The sequence below is a fragment of the Denticeps clupeoides genome, chromosome 20 (assembly GCF_900700375.1).
Source record: "Denticeps clupeoides chromosome 20, fDenClu1.1, whole genome shotgun sequence".
Taxonomy (NCBI): Eukaryota; Metazoa; Chordata; class Actinopteri; order Clupeiformes; family Denticipitidae; genus Denticeps; species Denticeps clupeoides.
Genome location: NC_041726.1, coordinates 7791323 through 7813649, shown reverse-complemented (window position 1 = coordinate 7813649; position 22327 = coordinate 7791323). Strand labels below are relative to the sequence as shown.

Here is a 22327-nt window from a genome sequence, read left to right as displayed (position 1 = left end):
CCATACTGTTTTCCATCATGACCTACAACAGCATACTGTCTAGTTTTTATACTTTCATATCCAGAAATGCAAGTCCTGCTCTTATCTATCTATAATAAATCACCTCAACCAATCAACACACTGTCCCCAGCTTCACCAGGGCCACCCCTTGCGCTACTGAAAACCATTTAAAATGTATGCTCTTGCACAGGAGGGCGAATAAAAAAAAAAGGGGGAAAGGCCGAGAAATTCCTCACCACCTGATAGGAAACTGTCTAATTTACGGGGCACCCGGGATGAAAATGATGTCATTGTAGCCCCCCTGAATAAATCACTACGTGGAACACCCCCCCACATCCCCACCCCCTTGCATTTCCCAGGAATCTCCTTTTTTGCGAAGATGGTCTTCCTGAGCACCTTTATTACAGCAAGGCGCTGGGTAACAGAGTGCAGAGGTACGGGGGCACCCAGGAGACGTCCTGAGACCGAGTCTAATTAGGTGCGCTAATATCTCAACATGGGTGAAATATTATAAATTTTGCCAAAAAGACATTAGAGCTTGTATAATTAGCACCTGATATATGGCCACGGTCAAGAAAGAAGGGGGAAAAAAAAACCCACATTTGTCATTAGTGACCTTATCGAGCTGGAGTCGACTGTGGATTTTGAGGCCTTAATTAAAAAGAAAAAAAAATGACTCTGAGTGAGACATTAGATTGAGCAGGATGCACTTGACAGGAAGCTAAGTACCGTCTTTAATGGATGGCTGGGCTAATTTCTGGAAAGTGCATCTGTAATGCATGGGTGTGTGTCAACAACACTTCTTGCCTTCTTCTGTAATGGCCCTCTCTACCTAGAGAGCAGGGACCAGGGCTGGGCAATATATCATAAAAGTATTGATATAATGGCATGAATACAGACACAATTTAAATTAGAGTAATTAAATGAAATTCAATACATTTAAATCATTCTTTTTCAGGATAAATTCACAATTTACCTCATTTGAGCTCATTATAACAACACTATATTTATATATTGTGAGATATATTTGCATAGTACAGATCATTAACAACCAGATCTATTTGTCTTTTGTTTCTAAAAGTTTTGGATTAATTAATCTATAAACAAAAAAAGAAAACACTGATTGCAAAAACAAGTGCATCAATATATATGGCACATGTAGTAAAGAACACATTCACACAAGTCATTTGCATGTTTTCCCTGGGTAGTTTTTGCCTAATTAGAAATAATTTACATTTTATGAAGGAATATTCAATCATAACCAGAAAAATGCATTTTCAGCTCAACCGTGTTGCCATTAATTTTACTAAAAAAATTCACTGCACTGTTGCGCTGTTTCCGGGCATTTCCTGTGTTTCATGTGTTGCGCCTCCGCACCTCCTAGATGTTGCATGTCAGTTTTTTTTTTTGTTTTTTCCCGGTGGGATTTTTCTCGCCCGAAAATCCCAGCGGGAGCACGCCTGTAGGACTTATTCTGTTATACACCCTAGGAGTAGGGGCCTTGTATGTTTTAGAGCGACGGGTGTCCTAATTACTGAAGTCTTTACTTTAGCGCTGGCCTGGGTCCTTGTCGCGCTTGTTTTCCACAATATCGGTAGCACTGGAAGTAATCGTCACTATACTAAATGGTTGTCACTTTTCTTTAAACTTGTGTTTCTATTTGTTTGCATTACATTTACATGTACGCCCTTATCCAGAGCAACTTACAATCAGTAGTTACAGGGACAGTCCCCCCCTGGAGCAACTCAGGGTTAAGTGTCCTGCTCAGGGACACAATGGTAGTAAGTGGGATTTGAACCCGGGTCTTCTGGTTCATAGGCGAGTGTGTTACCCACTAGGCTACTACCAGACCAGCCCCTGCCCTGCCCCACCACTCATGCCTTCTGCTTTTGGGTTCTTCAAAATCTATCATCTATTCTTCAAAGTCTATTCATCTGCAGTGACCTAATTACATCAGTCATAAAATTATGGATTATGAAATGATACCATTGGTATACACATTACAGGATGTTACATCATCTTGCTGAAGTCTTATTACCTGAATTACCTTGATTTCTACAAAGGATTCAATACAATCAAAACTTTGAAAGTAACTTGAGGCCTGGTCTCAATAACCAGAAGGTTATTAAAAATTTTTTCACAAGCAAGCAAACATGAGAAATGGATGACTGCATCGTCAGTGTTACAAGTCACCGGGTAGATGACAATAAAAGGACTGCCGCCAATGAAAGTGATACAAAGACCACACCAGAAAAGACATTCTTCGCCTCTATCTTTCATCTGCCATCTTCTCGTTTCAGTCAGCATGGACAAGAAACGCGTTTTCCATTTTCAAAATCCTACCATGGGGGTAGAAATTAACGACCCAATGGGGTGGAGGGGCTAAAAATAACCCTGGGTATAAATTACTCACCCCAAGGGTATACGGACACCCTGTAATCAGGTCCACGGCCTCCAACATTAGCAGCGGGGCTTAAACCCAGCGCCATTATTCTGTTTTACTGTTCTTTGCCCCCTTTGTTTTTCCTCAAGTATGGGGGTGAAGTGGGAGGCCGTCTGCTGACATCTGTTGCACTTTGTGCAGGCAGATGTGCCAACTTTCCGAGGCTGCCCGAACTTGGAAAGACAAGCGGGCCGCCGGGCGACGGGGAGAAAGGCAATCCCGCCGCCCGGGCCGCTTCACCTCCACCGACATCTGCGCCTTTGTCTTTAATGAGGCCGTCGAGGAGCCCGCACACAGTTCTGGGCGAAGAGCGGGGTGTTTCCAGTTTCAGGCACGGCACTTGCCGGGGGCAATTAAGAATAACAAATGGTTGGGGTTGCAGCTGCTACAGTGCCGGACATTGTGGTCAATAAGGATGCCTCGTGAACCAATGTGATCAGCCCTCCGATCAGAAAATTGGAAAACAAAGTGCCATTTCACATAGTGCACTGGGAAATCTCAATATTGTGATACGAATGTTCATATCGTAGCTAATGCTGGCTATTAGCTACGATAAGCTACTCAGGGTGATGGGATAAATGCAGAGGACAAATTTCACTGTGTGCACCGTGTGCAGTGCTGCTGTGTATCACATGTGACAATCACTTCACTTCTTCTATCGTTAGCATTACCGTCATTTATATATGCCGTTCAATGTGACAAATATATGTATTGGAAAAATGTTGATATATAGACGTGGAATAGAACCTTCATACACGGCTAATGGTCTGGACATTGATTGAACTCTGGATATTTACAGAAGGTCCGATGGCCTTTAATCTTAATTTACAGTGTGCAGTGTCTCAGTTTACGGCCCTGTACAGCAGGGTCCAGCAGAAAAGTCCTCTCTGTGAATCTTTCTGTGTCACCAAAAAGTAAATCAGTCAAAAATAACGAAGCCTTTAAAAGGAGAGCAGGGGAAATCCCCGAACCTGAGCCGTACCGCCAGCCCCTCCCACTCTTTCCTTCCTTTCGCTTTTTTTCCCCCCCTCCGTTCTGAGCAAAGTGTGCTGCTACAGAGTGAAAGAGGAGCGAAAGAAAACAGAAAGAAAAACGGCCTTTGATGTCGACTCAGGCTCTGGTCGCCGCTCGTTTATTACAGTCAGTGGTCTATGACATTCATTTCCTCCTGAATAATAGACAATAAATCAGACGCCTCCCCCCTGCCCGAGAGTTCTAGCCCGCTCGACGCCTTTATCAGCGCTGATGATGCTCCTCCGTCCACATTCCGGAGATCTGCACACGACGCGGGGCTCGGGCCCCCGGCCACCTTCAGAGGTACAAAACTCATGACCATCTCCATTTACTTCAACAAAGAAGCACCCAGGTTAAAATGTCCTTTGCCAATTTTCCTTTGCGAATAAACAGCGGCATCACCAGAACATTCACTAATTTCACGCATTTATTGCAATAAAGCAGATATAAGCAAGGAAGGACTGGTGGCTAGTTATTAGTATCTTGGTTTTCTCTGACATTCAGCAATAATGAAAAAACGAGATTCCAAAAACGTTGACACACCCCACTTCCACCCTACAACGTGGATTCCATGTCTTGATTGGGCTTGTTTTGGGGTTCCAGCAGAACACTCCAGAATTCTGAATCCGAGTTGAACGTCGCACATGTGTCGAGTTAACAGTGTCTTATTGAACGATATTGCAGCGAGCACAGGAACACGGCAGATTTCCAAAGGTGGGGGTCACAACAACGCTTCTCAGACAGGCCGTGGAAGCACATGGCTGAAATGCCTCCGTGTCACAACTCGGCAACTCCACTGAACCCAGCCGTCTGTTCCGCAGGGATCTTTTCGCCCACAGGAGCCCTTCGGGTGTCCAGTGATGGGAACATATGTATTCTCCATGAAATCGGATACTTTTACCATATGTGCTGTAAGGCTGCGAAAGACGGCACATGTCCGCCGACAGTTACAGTGGGTTCGGATGACCATTTCGTCTTGAGCTGAAGAAACCCGAGTACAACAATGGCACCACATTTTTGTGTTTATGGCAAAATACTACACAAGAGCTGAAAGCACCACTGTTTCCTGGCTCTCCAAAATCAAGGCAGGTATTGCACAATCCTGTAGATGGAATCTGTGAATCTAGAACCTGTGTCATTTGCAAGGAACAAGGAACAACCACGCTATGTTTTGAATATACCTCCCAGTATATTGTACCTCTTTTTTATATATATTATAATATACCTCCCAGTAAGACCCCCCATCACACTTCCAGTGTGTTCTGAGTCAGATTAGCCTGCAGATTTCACAGCCAAATTTAATTGAATTGGCAGAAGTAAAATATGAGAATGTGTAACATAAACACCGTATTTAGTAAAACCTTTATAACTCAATGTTTTAAAACATTAATAAGGCCTGTCGATCAATCATTTTTAATTAATTGCACATTTTGCATAGAATTAAACAATTAAAATTGTAAACATGTCATAAATATGCATATTTATGAAAATGGGAAGATGTGACAACGGCTTTAGACAATATGGAGATGTGTGGCAGTTTTACTGTCTTTTTGAGGTGGGCAGACTTGGCAAGTGTTGTTGAAAGGACAGAGAGAAGTATGGAAAAATCTCCCCTTCCAGCACTGTAGGTAGAAATGACCACAGCCCATCATCTGTATATCCCCGAGTCTAAGGGCAATACATTTCAGGGAAAAACAAGCAACTGAACCGCTCAAAAGTGGAAATGGTTCAACTTGGCCTCCGACATAATGAAATCAATCACTGTCGTTTCAGGGAACGGGGCTTTGCTTGCTTTCAGGAACTGTTTTCTGAGCCTGTAAAAGCACTGGTTCTTGATTCAAATCGAAAAAAAAAAAAAAAAAAAAAAAAAACCTCAAGCCCTGTTAATCCAGAAGAACCTCGGGCAACCGTCTTGTTAAAATACAAATGGATCCTTTCAGTACCTATTAACTCCGCATTATTCCTGACCTCCAAAGGCACATGCTCTCCAGCCCCGAGTTGTTGACATGGAGACCGGGACCACATGCCCGTTCTTTGTTCTTGGTGCCACGCTCTCCACCCGGTGCCCACCCCACCCCGCTCCACTTCCTCAGGCCTCCATTTCGCAGTCCGGGGAGGCTTCCTTTACCCGTGCGCGGTGCAATCTGCGCCGCCTGAGCACGCCGCAACGTGCCGGAGGACCCAGGGGTTACTGGCGGGCAGGCCGGATGCTGGAGGCAGCCCCAGCCTGGCAGGCAGCCATGAACACACACACACACAGAGAGGATCCCCTAGTCGGGATAAACCGAGGCTGGAGTGCCTGGCAGGCGTCCAGCTGCATGGGCCGACTGGAACAATCGTTCTGCTTTCTTACGCGATACCCTAGTTTACCTTCTAATCTGCCGACAGACAAAACCCCACGATGAGCGGTGATGACAACTCTCCACTCGCCCGCTATTTATAGCCTCTTCCTGCCCCGAAACCGGTCTCATATCACGGCGAGAACTGCCACGTTCTCAGGCTTTCGTTGTCGTTGAGGCCGTCGGACTCGGGGTTGAAGGGACTGCCGCTCCCCAGAAAAAGGATGCGGCGAGGGGGGAGGGTGGGTTGGGTTGGTGGTGACACCGCATAAAGAGTGTGTAAAAACGTAACATTTTTTTTTTTAAATCGAGGCATCTCACTGTAATACTGGGCTGAGACTTTTTTTTTTTTTTTAAAGGGGAAACAGCAAAAACCTGGACCACAGGCAATAGGGAGTAAATTCGGAAATAACCTTTGGTCAAACCGTAAAGACAGCCAATATGTTAAAATATAATAATTTTTGATATGAACACTGACATCATTATTACGATTACCATGATGCAGCCTGAATTCTAATTCTAATTCAATAGTTTCCCGGTGGTGATTTTTAATAATTACCCGGGTCACTTGCTCCATAATTATTACCATAGTCTTGTCATGCATATTCAGAGAATTAAAACCACCAGCCACGTCTCGCTGTTTCCTGCAAATGGATTTCATAAATAAGTGGATATCGGCGCAAACATTACCATGGAAATCCCTAATTCCATGTACGTGTTCCACACGAGATGTATGCTTTCCATATAAACAGCAGTCAGATGCAAATCTGGACAACAGACAAGATGGTTTTCAAGTCCTTCCTGTCAATCCCAATCATAAGGGTTATTAAAGTATCATTTATTTTACTGACCAGCCCATATGAGAACAGGGATCTGTGTGTGTTACAATATGCATATGTACGTTACTGTTTTTGTATAATAAATAAAGACCTCAAATAACCAAGGAAAATATGATTCGGAGCACAACTGCTGCAATGCAACAGGTAAACATTTGCAAATAGAATGTTGTTTGCAGAACAACCAGTGGCATTCAGCATGGACGACATCGAGCCTGAATATAACTGATCTATTTAAAACAACCGAGCAGTATTTCCTTGAAGTAACTGAGCAAAACGGGAAGACTGAATTATGGTGGCAATACCGATGTGGTCAGTGTGATTAAACGGTCTTCTGTTCTCATTTGTTGATACCCCTCAGGATTGAAGGCGGTGGAAACCCTCGCGGGTCACGCCCGTCTTCAACGCCGAGGCCAGAACGGGGAGGAAAACAATCCTCGCCAGCTGCAGCGCATGCTGCTAAAGGGTGGCGGAATGAAGGCGGGTCGCCTGGGGCCCCGCCCCCCCCCCCACCACCACTGCCCAGCAAAACAACCAAAAAAAAAAAAAAAAAAAATGGCAGGTGAGGAGCCCGCCAAGCACCTGAAGAGCATAAACAAGCTGCGCTCCGGGGACGTTTCCAGGATCGGAGGGGGTGGGGCCGTAAAAAGGGGAGGGTCTGGCAGCGGGTAGCGAGGCTGGTGACGGCTTTCCACTGAATTGATGTTTCTGCACGGCCTAATGAGCGGTGGGAATACGCTGCACGTTCCCGCTGTAAGCAATTCGTTTGGTCGCCCTGGTTTTTTTTTTTTTTTTTTTCGAGGACGGGGGAGTGTATGTGTGTCGTGTGCCTTACCGTGCGCGTCTGCGCCGACGGGAACAAAGGCAGCGGCTGAGCAAGTCATTACGACCATGCCAACCAGAGTTACACACACACCCACACACACACACACACACACACACAGTAGCCAGATCTGGTTGGTCGTTTGAGCCACCTTTCTTTGTGACCCCTCAATGGGTCAGAATATCAGACAATGGTTATGTGTGTGTGTGTGTGTGTGTGAGAGTCCTCCCCCAGAGACCCATTGCTGTAAGAATGGGCGACCACTATCCCCATTACATTACTCGAAGGGGTCCACGCATGGGGGCTGGTAGCGACTTACAGGCCCCCATAAAACACCCAGAGCCCCTCCCACCGTAATCCCCGAGACGGAGCCGGTGTAGGTTCGGGGGGTCTGGACGGGGGATTATGGCTGCCGTTTCCGAGCATCATCGCTGTGTCCCCCCCGGGGGCGAGACAAGGCGCTCGCCTGTTTAACGCTTCCCCGTCCACTGCAGGTGAATGTGTATTAACAGCCCCTTGCCCACGACCGAGAGCCCCTGGGGGGTAGAAAAGAGGGTAGAAACCCCTTTAGGAGAGTAGGGCGGGGCAACAGTCACCGTCGGCCACTGATTGATGCTGGCTCTACCTTCTACCTGAGCGTCACTTGACCGACCACCATTTGTCACTCTACAGATTTTCCTCACAAGGACTTCTCAACGATTACTTGAGCAGATTTACATCTTCGGGTAGCGGCAGCTCGTTTTTCCCCAGACCGCCGCGGCGCCATCGGCTGGAAGTGAGAAAACGAGCCTCTCAGGCTGCAGCTTGTGTGCGCGGCATCAAAACAACGTGTAAACACAGAGCAGGTGGCCGTCCCAAGCGGCCCAAACCGGGCTTTATAATGGAGGCCGGGGCCGGGCCGGGCCGGGGTTTGGGCGGGGCGCGGCCAAAATGCCTGTAAACAGGGGCGGGAGAGAGACGAAGACGCGGGAGCCGGGGGCGACGGCGGTGGCGGCAGAGCAACGCCTCTCGCCGAGCAGAAAAACATGTGAGAGCGGAGACAAAAGAAGAGAGGGAGGGAGGGAGGGAGGGAAAGAGGGAGTAAGAGAGAGATAGCATGTCACAGAGGGAGGGACAAAGCCCGGGGAAAAAAAAAAAAAAAAAGACAGCGAGAGGCATGGGGAGAACAGGGAGCATGTGACGGTGGCAAAGAAGCAGAAAGGCTAGTTGGCAGTTTCGAACAACACAAAGAACGAAAGTTAAACGAATGTAGAGCCAGGAGGGGGAAACGGCACACAGCTAGAGGCGGAGCCCAGCGTTTACCAGCACGACAGCTTGTTTACTATGGACGTCATAAACGAGCAATTATCGGCATTTCAATTATACACCAAATATGTGTGCAATAATAAATGCAGTCTAGAATAATAAGCATTAGAGAGTATATATTTGCATTTGAAGTAAGATGGAATAAGCACTTTTTTTTTTTAGTGAAGTGATTGTGAAACACTGCAGCTCAGCACACAGTGACACAACGTAATGTGTCCTCTGCTTTTAACCATCACCCTTGGTGAACAGTGGGCATCCATGACAGGCGCCCGGGGAGCAGTATGTGGGGACGGTGCTTTGCTCAGTGGCACCTTGGCGGATCGGGATTCGAATCGGCTACCTACTGATAACGGGGCCACTTCCTTTAGATGGACTCAAACATACCCGCACCGCACATTAACAGTAGTGAAAGCTGGGGGCAAAACATACTAATTATTAGATTTATGTCCCTTCTTGTGGATTGTGTGGACAGCGCGGTCAAAGTTTTACATCTGAACATACCGCCATAGCGTTTTTTTTGCAGGCAAAGTGTGGCATAATGAGTTATTTTTAATCGGTCCTGCTAGCAATGGTACATGGCGAACCCAGCTGGTTTTCAGCGTTTCCTAGCTCTGACAGTCAACTGGAATTCATGGAGCTCCATCTAGTTGCGCTTCCTTACGTGGAACTGAACAGAACGCTCTAGGCCAGGCATCACCAAATGGCAGGCCTCGGACCTCGGCCCGGATCCGGACCAGTCTGGTGAATTCACAAGATTAAGTCATTTTCATGGAGCATTAGTTTGGATGGTCTCACTTGTTCATTTATTTTATTCTGCTTTCTTTAATCTGAAATAAAGGCCTTAAATTTGTTTGCTAGACGGTAAAACGCAAATGGACTTCGGCTCTGACCTTCTAATTTAATAACTTGACCTCTGTGACTTTTAATTGAACACCCTTCCTCTAGACCTTTGCAACTTTGATAATTTTGGGTCCTTCTCGAATTATTGATGCAAAAAAAAGACACTGTTCCCAAGCCTAATCTTTACCAAACAGGATCTCCCCAAAAAAAGTCATTGGTGGAAATGCAATGCTAGCAGTCGGAGTCACCCCAGTGGAATACAGGACAGTGTGGGACAACCAGCTTCACCCTATTTAAACCATACAGGCTGCGTAGATTCTATAGGTGAATGCGTGTGTGAAGACGAGCCCAGATTCAAAGATGTCAGCCCACGAGAGTGAGAACGAAAGCGAGAGAATATATAGCCGAGGTGACAGTGACTGGCAGGCACAGCTGTCTGCAAAGTGGGTTGTGCGTGTGTGTGTGTGTGTGTGTGTGTGTGTGTGTGTGAGGGGAGGCAATGGAGGGAAATACAAGAAGATGCAAAAGATGAGGCACTACAATCCACATCCCGTGGCAGTGTGAGGTGAGGTAATGCCTATAAAAAATCTTTTAAAAAAAATCAAACCTTCCTCCCTTTCTCTCTCTCTCTCTCTCTCTCTCTCTGCTCCAGTTACACACATGCAGCCCCCCCCTCCAAAATCCAAAAGTCTGGCGGAGCTCTTCGCTTCCCACCTCCTTTCCAATGAGAGCAAAGTTCAGCGTGTAACTGAATCACTTTATTTCTCTCTCCCTCCCTCCTTCACACACACACACACACACACACACACACACACACACACACACACACACACTCGCTGGCTCCACAGCGGAGTGTCATGTGACCCCCTCCCCATTGTTTACTCCAGCAGTGCTGCCGCAGATCTGGCGTCCGGGACGCCGGGGGTCCGAAAAACACGCGGTGGCCTGGACGGGGTGAAGGTGCCAGCTGTCACGGACGGGTAGAAACACAACGACGCGACGCGACCTCTAACCCCGTCCACATCATGGAGCTCTTTCTTACTCTCTCTCCATCTTTCGGCTTAAATGCGCTTCCACTTAAAACATCTCGGACCACCACCGTCAGCAGACAATTTCTGGGATAATGAGTCTGTAAATTAAAAATACTGCAGGGCTAAATTTTTCCCCATTAACGTACTTTTAATCGCTTCCTTTATTCACAAAACTTTGGCTCAGTTCTTTTCTGCAGCTTCACCCATTTGCCCATCCTTTGCTGCTCAACTGTACTTAATACACCGAGAATATCACCGTCCTCAGTAAATCCTGGAATGTCACTGCCCATCTGAACAACATTCCATAGCATAACCGTGATGCCACATCACACACGGACGGGTTCTAATCGCTCCCCAGCCGCAGCTCGTTCAGTGTGGGTGATCGGAACCCTTCACTCGCCCTCGTCCTGCCTTGTGGAAGTTTCAGTTCTGTTTTTGTGCCTCAGGCCATCGCGCCGGTGTTTCTGTGAGTTGAAATCTTGCACATGTTGAGCGCTCGTGCCTCCATTTCACCACGCGGTATGACTATAATGGCAACAGTGACGCGATGGGTCTATGGATCCAGACATGTCAAGAAATACAATATTAAAACACCTCTAGATCACAGGACCAGAGACACGACTTCAAACCCAAACTTCCACAACGGTCCGCTTTATTCACACATACTTTACTTTACTTTATTTTGCAGACGCTTTTATCCAAAGCGACTTACAAGACGAAGACACCAGCAATTCTCGTTCGATTTCTATAGAATATTGAGTTTACAAACTAAGAGCCCTGATAAGGCTCAACTTGTCAGCGAGGAGCATGCTCAAAGATTGTTATGTGCTAGACGAAGAAAAATTCACATGCAACAGAAAACATGACTGCAGAGCATTCATTTAAAATACTAATTCTTCAGTATGGTTGTTGGATCTTCATGTGACATCTTGTCACATGTGCATCATTGCAACATAAGATACTGAATCCCAAAAACAAGCCTCCCACCTTCACACAATGCATGTCACACACATGTCAGACACGCGTGACTGAAAATGATGCATGAACATGCCGAAAATCTGAACTACAATGGTCGGTGAAAGCTATTCTCTCAGGAAATATGCACTCTTTCCAAATCCCGCCCTGTTTACATAAGTTCTTGTGAATATAGACGTACAGCTGGGATGAGAGGGATGGGCGCAGTTTCCCTTCAATCCCATTCCCAAAAGCGGTGAGGTAGCCTACGGTTCGGAGAAGAAAAAAAAAAAAAACAGAACAACGTTTTTTTACCTAAATTGACTGAACTATAGGCAGCCAATGGGGTCAGTTGAGTCACGTGACTTGAAGCTAAGCGGGAGGTCCTCAGATCAAACGTCTGCAGCCCACTCTCTGGACCCGTCCCAAACTCCAAACCCCATTCAGGCCACTAGGCTGCGCTATAAAATTGATGGGTGTTAGCCAAATCGAATCGGGACAATTATTACACTCAGGCGGTGAACTTAATTAGTACATCTCCATATTAATTACTAATCCCTGTCAGCACTCAGAGAGATCAATAATTTATGTAGCCAGCTACAGCCATGGAGCTGACTGGCATAATTAGAAATGATGAAAAAGGTCCGGGATTCCTTTTCTAATAGGACTCACTTGGCCACAAATTCCGTGGCTTCTGATGCCACTGCCATTCACCAGGAGCCCTCCTGCTCAAAATCCTGATTGAAATCGAAGGTGGGAAAAGGTACGGCTGAAGAAAAAAAAAAAAACATTTTTAAATCCCGACGGGCAACATGGTGCGGGAGGGGTCACCCGTGTACCATTCCTCGTTAATAGGCCTGTTGTGACAACGAGAGCCGAAGTCGATCCCGATCATTTGTCAATACAATCCATTTCCCCGGCAGCACGGCCCATTAGAAGTGCCGCACTCCTGAATGCCTGGCTTCCGGATCGCAGTTCTGCGTTGACTGCACAATTAACGGCGTTCTAAAAACGCGGCTAAAAACACGAACAAGTGCACGCGTGGTGCTAATTGAGAAAGCTCTTCGCGTTCTCACATACCGTAACGTTGGCACGCCGCTCATTGATTTAACCGCTGATTTGTGGCTTTGTGACTGTCAACCTGACACCCCGACCACGTGTTTCAGGCCCCCGGACAGTAATAAGAACACGCTAAACGTCACGGCGACGGCACAACAGCTTTATTTATTATATTAATAAATGCAAATAGATTTTTGTTGATGGCTTCTGAATGAACACACACAGCAATAAGTCACATCTACCGTCTCAGGAAGCACCATAACCCGCTCTAATGCACGAAATATATTATTCCGACGGCGATCGTCTATTATCTTTAAGTAACTGCGCTGCGCAAGAGACGTGACGCTTGATTCGGTCACACTGATGTGTTTACGGCCCTCATTATCCTGGCAGCTTCTAACCCACAGACCACCATTCGTGTGTTCAAATGACGCGCTAAGCCCCCACGCAAGCCACCGAGGTGACATGTAAATATGTTACGTGGCACGACACGATCCGGCTCTGGCCACTCCCCTTTCAGCAAGGGTCTTCTGTTTCGCCAAGAGTTTTGTGGGGACTTCATTTTTACAAAAGACAACGGCTGACATCCATTGCAGAATTGCACACGTTTCCGACACGCCGGAAATTTCTGCCGGAAATCCGTATTACTGCGCCATGATTAAAGAGAGAAATGATTCGGGGGAGATCTCTGGTGACCCCAGGTTTCAGTCCAGAGATAAGAAGGAGAACGCAGCATTGCTGACTGCTGTTTCATCAACCCTTTTATTCTGTAGGCCCACTTTTGGAGGTTACAGACAGTTTGTGTCGGCATGTGTCACATGTGATACACAGCAGCACAGCACACAGTGCACACAGTGAAATTTGTCCTCTGCATTTAACCCATCACCCTGAGTGAGCAGTGGGCAGCCATGACCGGCGCCTGGGGAGCAGTGTGGGGGGACGGTGCTTTGCTCAGTGGCACCTCAGTGGTACCTTGGCGGATCGGGATTCGAACCGGCAACCTTCTGATTACGGGGCCGCTTCCTTAACCGCTAGGCCACCACTGCCCCTGGCATCACCAGTGGTTGCTTGCTGACCCCAGGATGGCTGCGGTCTTGATTTGTTTGGGTGGTGGACCACTCTCCACACCACTATCCATCTACCAACACCTCAGCGTTGAGAATGATCCCAAACCCTGGTCACATCTGGCCAGCACTGTGGTACAGATGGACGTGCCTGCCGCTAAACACCTTTAAACGGGTTTAACAAGACGGATGGAACATGAATGATTAATCAAAGGTAAACGGTGTAAAATACAGCCATCTTGTTTGGCCTGCCACAGCCTTACCAAACAAGTCTCAACAAAAAGGGGATTCATTCACTGCTTTTTAACTTCATGTAACTCGCAGGGCCAATCAGATAAACTTTTCAAGATATTTCAATAATCGTGACTCAAGGAACCTTGCCAAATAGTTTGACAAAATGCTTTCCGTCTAATCAGACAACGGCTTCCGGACCATTGGGGTGTCAAGAAGTTAGCAGTTGGAGTCGGCTGAATACAGTCCAGAGCAGCGACTTCGGAGAGTGTGGAGAACAGTGAGCAGTGCTTTTCAAATGGTAATCACATGGTCTCCAGTGTCACAGCCGGCCTAACATTCCCTCCCTGGAACAAATTGTTTTCTTTGGCAGATACTGAGTGGCTCTGTTAAGAAACTGTAATGTCCAGACTCCCTTCACATGGTCCCCATAGTACCCCAAACCCCAAATTCACAGACTACATCGCTACTTATCTGCAAACCACATTAAAGAGAGAAGGGTGCGAAAAATACCAGAAAAAAAAAAGAGGTATTTTATATAAAGTACAGTAGTACATAATCAAATAAAGCTATGGAATTTTACCTGGGTGTCTTGGCAAAGGTACAGGAGCAACAACTTTATTATGATATTTTTTTTATATTATTTGCATATATGAGGAAAGTTGTGCACCATCAGCATTGTTCTTATAGGTACCTCTGTAGAACCGATGCGAATACAATAAGAGGAAAATCACTTTACACCCCGTGGGCCAGATCATTATTAATGCAATTTTTCTCCTCTGATCCACTCTTTACCTTGACTTTGCAGCTGTAAGTCCTTTACAGAAAGAAGATCACAAATACACAGAATTCAATGCACACTGGGAAAGTGTATTAGGCATTTGGTACTTTAAAAGGTCCCCTGTTATGAATTATTATTTTTTTGCTTTTATACAGGTCTTATACAGTAGTCTCCTAATACTGTATCTGAAATCACTTTCCAAAATTCAGCCCTTTTGCAGAATTACACCCACTTTTAACCGGTCCCATAATGAGATTAACATTCCAGTGTCTGTAGCTTTAAATGTTAATGAGGAGGAGAGAGGCGGGACAAGGAGGAGAGTGACCCTATGGAAGTTGAGAGGGCATTCACAGAAATGAATTGTGAGGCAGAATGACCAAAGCACTCTTTCCACCTATCGCCATTTCTAGCCACAGCAGGACCATATACCGGCCAGGGGAACTCGTATTAATGTTAAATAATCTCACAAAGTGACATTTTCATAATTGGGGACTTTTTGAAAGGCCCTGCACTTTGTTAATGTTGTTGGTAAATGCATTAGAAATATTATTACATTATTGCATTAGAAACATTATTGCAGATTCAGACATTTTTGTTTGTTAATCCAAGCTACAGACAGGCTGCAGTTTCATTAAACAGAAAAGCCTCTGATTGGATGTCATTTCAGACATGAGTGTTTTTAAAAGGAAATCGGCTGGCTGCTATTTTGAAGAAGTGAAACCTTGCTGTTCAAACTACGTTTTTTCAAAAACTTTTTAATACATTTACTGTCAAATGGTGAAATAGTTCTATATACCGAGGTGACATGTAAATATGTTACGTGGCACGACACGATCCGGCTCTGGCCAATCCCCTTTCAGCAAGGGTCTTCTGTTTTGCCAAGAGTTTTGTGGGGACTTAATTTTTACAAAACACAACGGCTGAATTGCACACGTTTCCGACACGCCAGAAATTTCTGCCGGAAATACGTATTACTGCGCCATGATTAAAGAGAGAAATGATTCGGGGGAGATCTCTGGTGACCCCAGGTTTCAGTCCAGAGATAAGAAGGAGAACGGTGAAATAGTTCTATATAAAGTTCTATCTAAAGTAACAAGGATCCTAGAGAAGTCATATCAGCAATCTCCACAGTACACAGTGAAACAACACATTTGTGCAACGCCAGACAATGCAAGACTGCCTGAAGTACCTACAGGACAACAGAAAAAAAAATTTGTTAAGATTATAAAGACCCAAGAGTTCAAGCAACTTGAAAATGAAGTTAAAATGACTGGTGCCTCTTGCCTCACTTTCCCTGTTCACAATTAGCATCCTGAAGGCCAAATTTCCATCCAAAACTCAGCTCTGTGTCTCTGGTTACAATTGGTAATTTCCTGTTGTATGGGTGGGGGGGGCCTTCATAGACCCTCGGATCCATTTTGAGAAAGAATACGGAATCTGACTGGAATCTGTGGGACGCACCTGAGGGGGAGAAACACAGAACCCAGTTGCATTCTGGGCTGGGAAGGCCATTAACCCTCTTCATACTTCATACCCGGCACACAGACTTATAAAACCGTCTCTCTGGGCGACGCCCTGGTCAGTCGTCATAAAGCACATATTGACTTTCCTTCGCGACAGGTCCAACCGAATGCTCGCGGTGGTAAACAAATAACGACGTCACAAGGCCCTTCAGACCAATAAGGGGAAAGAGTAAATGAAAATGTGCATGTGCGAGACCCCCCCCACGTCTGCCTGAAAGGTTTATGCCCCACACACTTCTCTATTTTACGGTAATTGAACACATCCCGAGTGGCTACCCGGCGAGGCTCGAGCTCTGTCGTATCTAGGTTACAGTCGACTGGTATGCCGCGGCGGCGACGGGGGTGAATTGTATATTTAATCACGCTCTGAGCGGCGAGCGAAACCCGCCGCCACGTCGCTGGGGATTTAGACATCCAGAAATGCTCGGGACGCCTCAGGATCGGGGAAGGCCCTGAAATTGTCGGGGGTTTTCTCGAAACCGGAGCTGCTGGGCCGCATCGGACACGTGATCTGTGGCCGTTGATTCAATTAATTATGCGTACCCGGTTACCCGACCAGGCGTTAGAGGACAGGTGGAGGGAAAATGGTGCAATGCTGCTGCAAGCGCCATCGCGTTTTGAGCTTCTGTTCGACCCCGTAGACTCTTCCATTCTTTCGTTAGTGGTCTGTTTCTGACCACAGGGCAGCGGCTCATACCAACACAACCAAGCCACATCAGTCCTGGTCAGAAATGGTCCGAGTAGCCTAGAGGGTAACACACTCGCCTATGAACCAGAAGACCCAGGTTCAAATCCCACTTACTTCCATTGTGTCCCTGAGCAAGACACTTAACCCTAAGTTGCTCCAGGGGGGGACTGTCCCTGTAACTACTGATTGTAAGTCGCTCTGGATAAGGGCGTCTCATAAATGCCGTAAATGTAAATGCAAACTAACCACTGATGAATGGGCTTGTGGGGTCAATGAGAATGCAATAATATTGATCATTATTCAGATTCTACTGGGGAGTGTGCGTTTTAAAACAGAATCTACTACAGACATTTCCTCACCACGACGTGCATTAAGAACGTCTGCAATTTAGCACTAATTGGAATCTCAGACCTGGGTGCACGCTCGGTATGCCTACAACACATCTCTCCCCCCAAAATATATCTGCTTCCAATTACAGCAGAAGAATTTGTTGGAGAAACAAACGTCATGCTCCAGCCACTAAGATTGCATCTGGTTGGGTCTGAACACAACGCCATTCCGAGCTGAAAGGAGATCAGGAATGAAAATTATTATTATTTTTTTTTTTTTAAATCACAACCTCTAAATCTCACAAAGCCCTTCCAATCTGGATCAAGAGTGTGAACCATGGCTTCTCCTCCATTAGCCGATTATCCACCACACAGTGAGATGTTTCCGTTACACAAGACAAATTATAATATTTGGAGGATATAGAGAATTATGAGATAAATCCTCAGAGTAGAAGTAACAAGTTCTATTTATACAAGCCCAACAGAGTTAATCAATGTCATCAGCTAATACTCATATTAAATCCAAACTCTGCACCCAATGAAGGGACCCAATTAACACGACATAGAATCATAAATATCCATAAAAAAACGACTTTTCTTTAGCTTGGAAATGGAAAAGCAAGGATGGAACAGTCAAAGGGCGATCAATAATTCATCTACAATAAATATTAAATCAATAAAGGGCCCGAGTGTAGTGATAAACTGCTTTTCTTAACAGCATTTCAAACTAATGAATTTATTTAACTGGATTATAAAATATTCTGCAGATTTCTTTTTCTTTTAATCTTTACTTGTCAGCACATCTAACATCGGCGGCTAATTTGCAGCCATCATGCAAAGTTAAAACCATGTTAGGCTTGAAACCTAGCCAAAAAGAGAGAAAGAAAAGGTGAGAGGGAGACATACATATACATGTCTCTCATATATGTATATATATATATACAGAACAGGCCAAAAGTTTGGACGCACCTTCTCATTCAATGTGTTTTCTTTATTTTCATGACCATTTACGTTGGTAGATTCTCACTGAAGGTATCAAAACTATGAATGAACACATGTGGAGTTATGTACTTAACAAAAAAAGGTGAAATAACTGAAAACACGTTTTATATTCTATATATATTCTAGTTTCTTCCAAATAGCCGCCCTTTGCTCTGATTACTGCTTTGCACACTCTTGGCATTCTCTCGATGAGCTTCAAGAGGTCATCACCTGAAATGCTTCTCCAACAGTCTTGAAGGAGTTCCCAGAGGTGTTTAGCACTTGTTGGGGTCCAGCTCACCCCAAACCATCTGGATTGGGTTCAGGTCCGGTGACTGTGGAGACCAGGTCTCCACTTTTTGTTAAGTACATAACTCCACATGTGTTCATTCATAGTTTTGATGCCTTCAGTGAGAATCTACCAACGTAAATGGTCATGAAAATAAAGAAAACACATTGGATGAGAAGGTGTGTCCAAACTTTTGGCCTGTACTGAACGTATATGAATGTATGTGTGTATATAAATAAAAGAGGATATCTGAACACTAGAAAAGCTGAACATATAGCTGTAAACAGGTAATTATCCTCTGAACAAATGAAGCTTTTACAAGATGCAAAGTAAGAGACAGTCCCCCTGGAGACACCTCAGGTGACTTGCTCAGGGACACAATGGTATTAAGTGGGGTTTGAACCTGGGACTTCAAGGCCTTCTAGATCATAAGTGAGAGTGTTACTCACTAGGTTAGACCTTGAAACTCCAAACTATTAGACCATGGAACCTGCACCTAAGCACTAAGCTAAGACCAGTCCAGGCGGCACGTCTTACCTGGCGTGGGGTACATCGATGCTGGACGACACCACCTTGCGCTTCTGCTCCAGCAGGGAGACCGAGCGGGTGTGGTCCTTCTCGTGCTCCTGGACCCGGGCCGTCCTCCTGTGTTCCGTCCCCCGCACGTCCTCCAGCCCCTCCGGGCTCATGGGCGTGGTCTCGCCCTTGTTGGCGCCCCCATTCTGCCCCTGTGCCGGACCGTCGCGACCATTAAACGAACCCTGCAGCAGAAGTCAAAACAAAACAAACAAACCAAAAAAAAGTGAGTGTGCGGTCCGACAGCGCAGGATTGTTTATTTCCCATAATGCCTCGTAAACACTGTATCCTTTATGTAACGCCCAGGCCCAAGGCCTTGTTGGCGTTCTCCGACTGCGGTAGGCTGGAAATGCTGGCAAAGGCAGCAAGGCACGCCGAGATTTATGGCACAGGTCTGGCTGCTTAATGTGAGGGTAAATACTCAACGCACACACACACACACACACACAATCACGCTGCAATATAAACAGGTTCAACACGCATATGTTTTTACACAGCCAGCCCGGGAAATAGAAATGTAGGTCATTTTTTTTTTCTACCCGGCCGATCTTTGCACTAGTTTTCTGGTTTGGGGAGGCGCGGCATCCCCGCGATGCTGCCAAAAGAACAACGCCTCCCTCGGCTGAGAACCCCCCCCCCCCGGCCCTCCTTCCCCGTCATGCGCGGCGGCGAGGAGGCGGGGACAAGCGGCCGGAACCCTCGCCTTTGTGCCTGTGGCGAAGGGCCTCGCCGCAGAGAGGGGGCACGCTCGGGGCAGGGAAGCGCACGCCGCCGCGACCGTCACCTCGCAGTAACGCGATTAGCTCGACTGGAAGGGGAGTAAAAGGGGGAAAACGCAGCAGCTCACGTCACTCCCCCCCCCCACCAGTCTATAAACTGGCAATGCGGCCTAGTACCGCCAAGCAGACCGGCCCGAAACTGCAACGGGACACATTTTGTTTTTATTCATATATTTCCCATTTGCATATAAAACAGTGCCAATGACGGTAGTTGCTATTATATTGATAAAATGCTATATTGTCATGGTGATACCGTCATTGGCAATGCACGGCGAAAACAAACGTGCTTCTTACATGGTCTCACAAAATGAAGGGAATTGGAAATGTTGACCGCGACGTTCATCGCTAATTTATCCTAATTAACATTAAACCCCTCGGTTTGTGGCACTGCCAATGAAAAGCCGTCAGCAGTCGAGGTTCCGGCACGGATAGAGAATACCGGTGTGGATCCTCCACGAGGGGAAAAAGGAGGAAGAAAGAGGAGTCAACAAGTGGCATCCGCCCCCCTCCCCCCCACACCGGATTCTCGGCCCCGCAGAAGGGCCCGCCGTGTCTCTCTGCAGGCCGACAGCTGCCGGGAGAAAACTTGCCCCCTCACCCCACCCCCGCCCGTCTCGACCCACGCTGTCCAGTATTCCGACTCCTCGGAAAGATGAGAGACGATGGACGGTTCTGCGTCCAGTGGGCAGGCTTCCGAGGCCTGGAACGTGGCTCCACATAGCTGGGATGCCCAGACCGTTACATCCTGGTGTGACCGGTCCTGAAATGTCTGACCACAAAACACACACACACACACACACACAGCAGAAGACGCTGCATGGCACATATTACAGGTGCATTAACCTACATATTATTCACTGGGTTACAAAGACCCGGATGCTCCCCACTCGCCAAAAACCGACCAACGTTTTATCAACAAGAAACAAAACGCAGATTTTTTTTTTATCTTTTTTTTTTTTTTGATGCAGCAAAATATAACTAATCGAATAATCGAATGTGGCGGCGTGCAAGTGAAAGCGACAATTGTGTAATCGCGCGCGTGTCTGCAAGGGGGGGGCAGCCCTGTTTACAACGGTATCAAATGCAATAAATAAAATGCGATCGGATAAATAAATACACGACGACGACAGCCGCCGCAGCGCCTGTTCGTTTTTGTCGCGGCCACCCACCCGCGGCGCGACAGGCGACGTTGTCGTGGTGCATCCGCACGACGCACCGGGCTGCGTGTTTGGTCGAGAACGGAAAGGACACGCCGGTGCAGCACAACAAAAACAAGCCCCAACACACACACACACACACACACACACACACACCTTGAGGCTCGGCTTGAGCGCAGCCTTCGCCGCCATCTGCGCGGTCCCCACCGCGATCTCGTCCTCGGAATACTCCTGCAGGCTCCCGTCCTGCATCAGCAGCGTGTAGATGCTCCTCCTCGGCCCGGAGGACGCGTCCTTGCTCTCCGGCTGGACGGACTGGACCACCCCCGCCAGCGGAGCCGCGTCCCCCGACGCGCCGGGCGCGTACACCCGGCACCCGACGACCGAGCGCTTCACCAGCCGCCTGGTGTGCATGGCTGCCGGCGGGCGGGCGGGCGGGATGGACGCCGGACTGCGTTACGATCAGCGATTAAAGCACCAACTGCGACGTCGGGTTTCTAGAAAACGCGCGTCCGACGCAGCGGACTGAACGGGCGCCGCGAGAGCGCGGAGCGAGCACGAGACGGGGGTAGCATGTTATTTAAAAAAAAAAATGCAATTAAAAAAGTAATAATAATCCTAACAGCGTCCGCAGACGTTCCCGCGACGCGCCGGTCCACCTCCTCATCCGACCGGCACCCGATCTCTCTTCCTTCGACCTGTTTGTTTTCCTGGCCGTTCCCCTTAAGCCCAACGGCGGGTTGGAAAACGCGGACTGGATCGCGCCGCTCGGGCCGACTCGGGCGGTGTCGGCTTTATTTCGTCGGACGGGCGGTTTTAACCTCCAGCCGGAGCCGCGCGGCCGCGGAGCCGGGCGGAGGGCGGCGGTCCCGCGGCGGACGTTGCGATGCGCTCGCCGATTGGGACGGAGGGGACCGGGCCGGGCGGCGGACGGGAGCCGCGCCTGGCGCCGGGTGAGTCCGGATCCGCGATCCGCCGGCGGCCGCACCGGCGGAATGCGGCCCGTAAACATGTGCGGCGCGCGCGGCCGACGCGGCGCTCCCATTGGCGGAGAGCGCACACGCCTCCGCGCGCCGACGCGCCCCGCTGCGTGGACGTCAGTTTCGCGGTTGCCAGATTCGCGGGGTAAAACGCAGCAGTGGCCAGTCTGCAGTTGACTGCTTATAAAAATACACCGCTGTTCATGAAAAGGGTTTGAATCGAAAAATAAAGAGTTTGAAATAATGATGTAGCCGTAAACTACATACTCCACTAGTGGGAATTTGGCCTGTTTAATCAGTGCAA

The 22327-nt window shown here is 47.3% G+C and overlaps 1 protein-coding gene across 2 annotated transcripts in view; it reads right to left on the bottom strand.

Moving 5' to 3' along the window:
• Positions 1 to 22009, bottom strand: part of znf704 (zinc finger protein 704) — a 36387-nt gene extending 14378 nt beyond the window's left edge. For both annotated transcript variants that reach the window (XM_028963177.1, XM_028963178.1), the window contains exons 1-2: positions 21200 to 22009; positions 19068 to 19291 (exon numbers count right to left, since the gene is read on the bottom strand). In XM_028963177.1, the coding sequence (XP_028819010.1) occupies positions 19068 to 19291; positions 21200 to 21457 (482 nt within the window). In that variant the 5' untranslated portion in view covers positions 21458 to 22009. The remainder of the gene's footprint in view (positions 1 to 19067; positions 19292 to 21199) is intronic.
• Positions 22010 to 22327: the final 318 nt, after the last annotated feature.